At 34.0% G+C, this 3,301-nt stretch overlaps 1 protein-coding gene across 2 annotated transcripts in view; it reads right to left on the bottom strand.

Annotated features, from left to right (window-relative positions):
• Nucleotides 1-3,301, bottom strand: part of KYNU (kynureninase) — a 120,799-nt gene that overhangs the window by 95,995 nt on the left and 21,503 nt on the right. For both annotated transcript variants that reach the window (XM_010853684.1, XM_010853685.1), the window contains one exon: nt 2,401-2,521. In XM_010853684.1, coding sequence (XP_010851986.1) covers nt 2,401-2,521 — 121 coding nt within the window. The remainder of the gene's footprint in view (nt 1-2,400; nt 2,522-3,301) is intronic.

The following is a 3,301-nucleotide window of genomic DNA, read 5'->3' as shown; positions in this document are numbered from 1 at the left end:
TAGAGGAGAACATAGGCAAAACACTCTCCGACATACATCACAGCAGGATCCTCTATGATCCACCTCCCAGAATATTGGAAATAAAAACAAAAATAAACAAATGGGACCTAATTAAACTTAAAAGCTTCTGCACAACAAAGGAAACAATTAGCAAGGTGAAAAGGCAGCCTTCAGAATGGGAGAAAATAATAGCAAATGAAGCAACTGACAAACAACTAATCTCAAAAATATACAAGCAACTCCTACAGCTCAACTCCAGAAAAATAAATGACCCAATCAAAAAATGGGCCAAAGAACTAAATAGACATTTCTCCAAAGAAGACATACAGATGGCTAACAAACACATGAAAAGATGCTCAACATCACTCATTATCAGAGAAATGCAAATCAAAACCACTATGAGGTACCATTTCACGCCAGTCAGAATGGCTGCGATCCAAAAGTCTACAAGCAATAAATGCTGGAGAGGGTGTGGAGAAAAGGGAACTCTCTTACACTGTTGGTGGGAATGCAAACTAGTACAGCCACTATGGAGAACAGTGTGGAGATTCCTTAAAAAACTGGAAATAGAACTGTCTTATGATCCAGCAATTCCACTGCTGGGCATACACACTGAGGAAACCAGAAGGGAAAGAGACACGTGTACCCCAATGTTCATCGCAGCACTGTTTATAATAGCCAGGACATGGAAGCAACCTAGATGTCCATCAGCAGATGAATGGATAAGAAAGCTGTGGTACATATACACAATGGAGTATTACTCAGCCATTAAAAAGAATACATTTGAATCAGTTCTAATGAGGTGGATGAAACTGGAACCTATTATACAGAGTGAAGTAAGCCAGAAAGAAAAACACCAATACAGTATACTAACGCATATATATGGAATTTAGAAAGATGGTAACAATAACCCTGTGTACGAGACAGCAAAAGAGACACTGATGTATAGAACAGTCTTTTGGACTCTGTGGGAGAGGGAGAGGGTGGGATGATTTGTGAGAATGGCATTGAAACATGTGTAATATCATGTATGAAACGAGTTGCCAGTCCAGATTCGATGCACGGTACTGGATGCTTGGGGCTGGTGCACTGGGCCGACCCAGAGGGAGGGTATGGGGAGGGAGGACGGAGGAGGGTTCAGGATAGGGAACACACGTATAACTGTGGAGGATTCATTTTGATATATGGTAAAACCAATACAATATTGTAAAGTTAAAAAAATTTAAAAAAAAGACTTAAAGGTAAAAAAAATAAAATAAAATACTTATATTATTTTTAATATTCAAATAATATAAGTATTTAAATAGTTAAGATATTTTTAAAAAATCCAGTTTTAGCTGTCAGTAATTATTAGGGAAGGATAAGAAGTACATAAGATTAAGTTATTTTCCTTAAGGGATTTATAATATAGCTAAAAATATGAAACTAATGTAAGTAGATATCTCCAAACTACCTATTGTAGAGCGGTGATTACTATTACACTAGATATTCCACAAGGGGTAATGAGTGGTTGAGAAGGTTGATATTTAAGAGATGAGAATTGAGGTAAGTAGAGAGTATGGAGGGTTTCATAAGTAGAAGAGTAAAAGCAGAACAGAAAAATGGAGAAAAACATGAATCCTGATGTAAGATTCCTACACAATTAGAGTGAACCTGCTAAACTAAGCCCCAGTGGAGCATCTACTCAATGAAAGTTATAGTTGCTTAATCGTGTCCAGCTCTTTTGCAACCCCATGGACTGTAACCCGTGAGGCTCCTCTGGCCATGGGATTCCCCAGGCAGGAATACTGGAATAAGTTGCCATGCCCTTCTCCAGGGAATCTTCCCAATCCAGGAGTTGAACTAGGGTCTCCTGCATTGCAGGTATAGGCATGAATCTTTACCATCTGAGCCAACAAGGATATGCATCTGCTCAATAATCAAGTTCAGTTTGGTGAGGGAAGTACCGTCTGTTTCACTCAACCTCTTGTCCTCCCTCAACAATTTTTATTTTCTTATTTATAAAAATTGGTGTACTAGAGTTTAGCCAAGAACTAACCATGAAAACACTAAACTGAATCCTAAATATTAACTCCTTTGTTGGTAATTTTAAAAAATAAAATAATTGCTTATGACATAGATGTGCCAATTCAGAAGAGGAGCTTAATTTTTAAAATATTTTAAAAGCTTTACTATTGATTCTACCACTAATTTGCCATATGACCTTATTTACTGATCCTCAGTTATTTTGTCCATAAAATGAGAATATTTTATCATTCATTGAACACAATCCCTCTGGTTCCTCTCTGCTCTAATATTCTAAGATTCTGCTTTACATCTTTTCAAATATTAGACAGTCTAGAGTGATTTTTACAATTCTTGTATGAGATGTTGATTGTTAGCTTTTGAAATAATACTTACATTTTGGCCCATTTATCTAGTTCCTCTTCCAGGTATGTTTTAACCATTTTTGGTTGAAGGCCAAGAGAATTTCCCGAGAAATAGATAGCTTCTTCATCCTTATTCACTAAAGATAAATCAACTGAAATAGAAGAAAATGAAAAAAAAAAAATACTATTCAATTAATTAACATTATTCCATTTGGCATTGTTTATCCACTACAAACAATTAATGTACTTAACTCCAAGAAGGATGAGAAATATCTTACAATTCCTTCCAAGTATAGCATCAGGTTCTCTTAAAAATAATATTTTACATTTATATTTTAACATATAATTTAAATATTTAGATGCTTCTGTTTAGATATGTCATATGTATTATGCTCCACAAAGAAATCTAGATGAACAAGTACTTCCAATAATAAATAGCCAATAGAAAAAAGTTAAAACAAGAATTTCTACAGAAATTATATCAGCCTATCTAGTTATAGCAGAAGGTTATCAGAATTTGACAAGTAATGATACTCTGCATTAACTGGTGTTGCAGCATATAGACACAATCTAAATGATTATCGATATATCTGAAGTGGATATAATAAATGTGTACATTTTTATTCTCTCTCTATGCATACATGTTTAGGCAAAGGCTCTTTTCTTTATTTACTTCTTATTCAAATAAATGAAAGCTACACTAATTTTTAATTCTACCTTGGTTGCAATAAATGTAATTTCAGCAGTAAATCAATCCATATGGTTAAAATATTTCCTAGAAATGCACAAGTTTATAAGTGTGTTCTTGTAAGTTTTATCTTAATTCTATTGAAAAAAAAATTAAACTTCTGCAAAAATTTTACTGGAATAATTTTGTTGTATTCTTGTCTTTATTTAGATTACTTAAACTTTTGCTGACTTTTTTTTTTTTT

Source organism: Bison bison, unplaced genomic scaffold (genome assembly GCF_000754665.1).
Source record: "Bison bison bison isolate TAMUID 2011002044 unplaced genomic scaffold, Bison_UMD1.0 scf7180017864330, whole genome shotgun sequence".
Classification (NCBI taxonomy): domain Eukaryota; kingdom Metazoa; phylum Chordata; class Mammalia; order Artiodactyla; family Bovidae; genus Bison; species Bison bison.
This window is presented reverse-complemented; position numbering and strand designations above follow the sequence as displayed.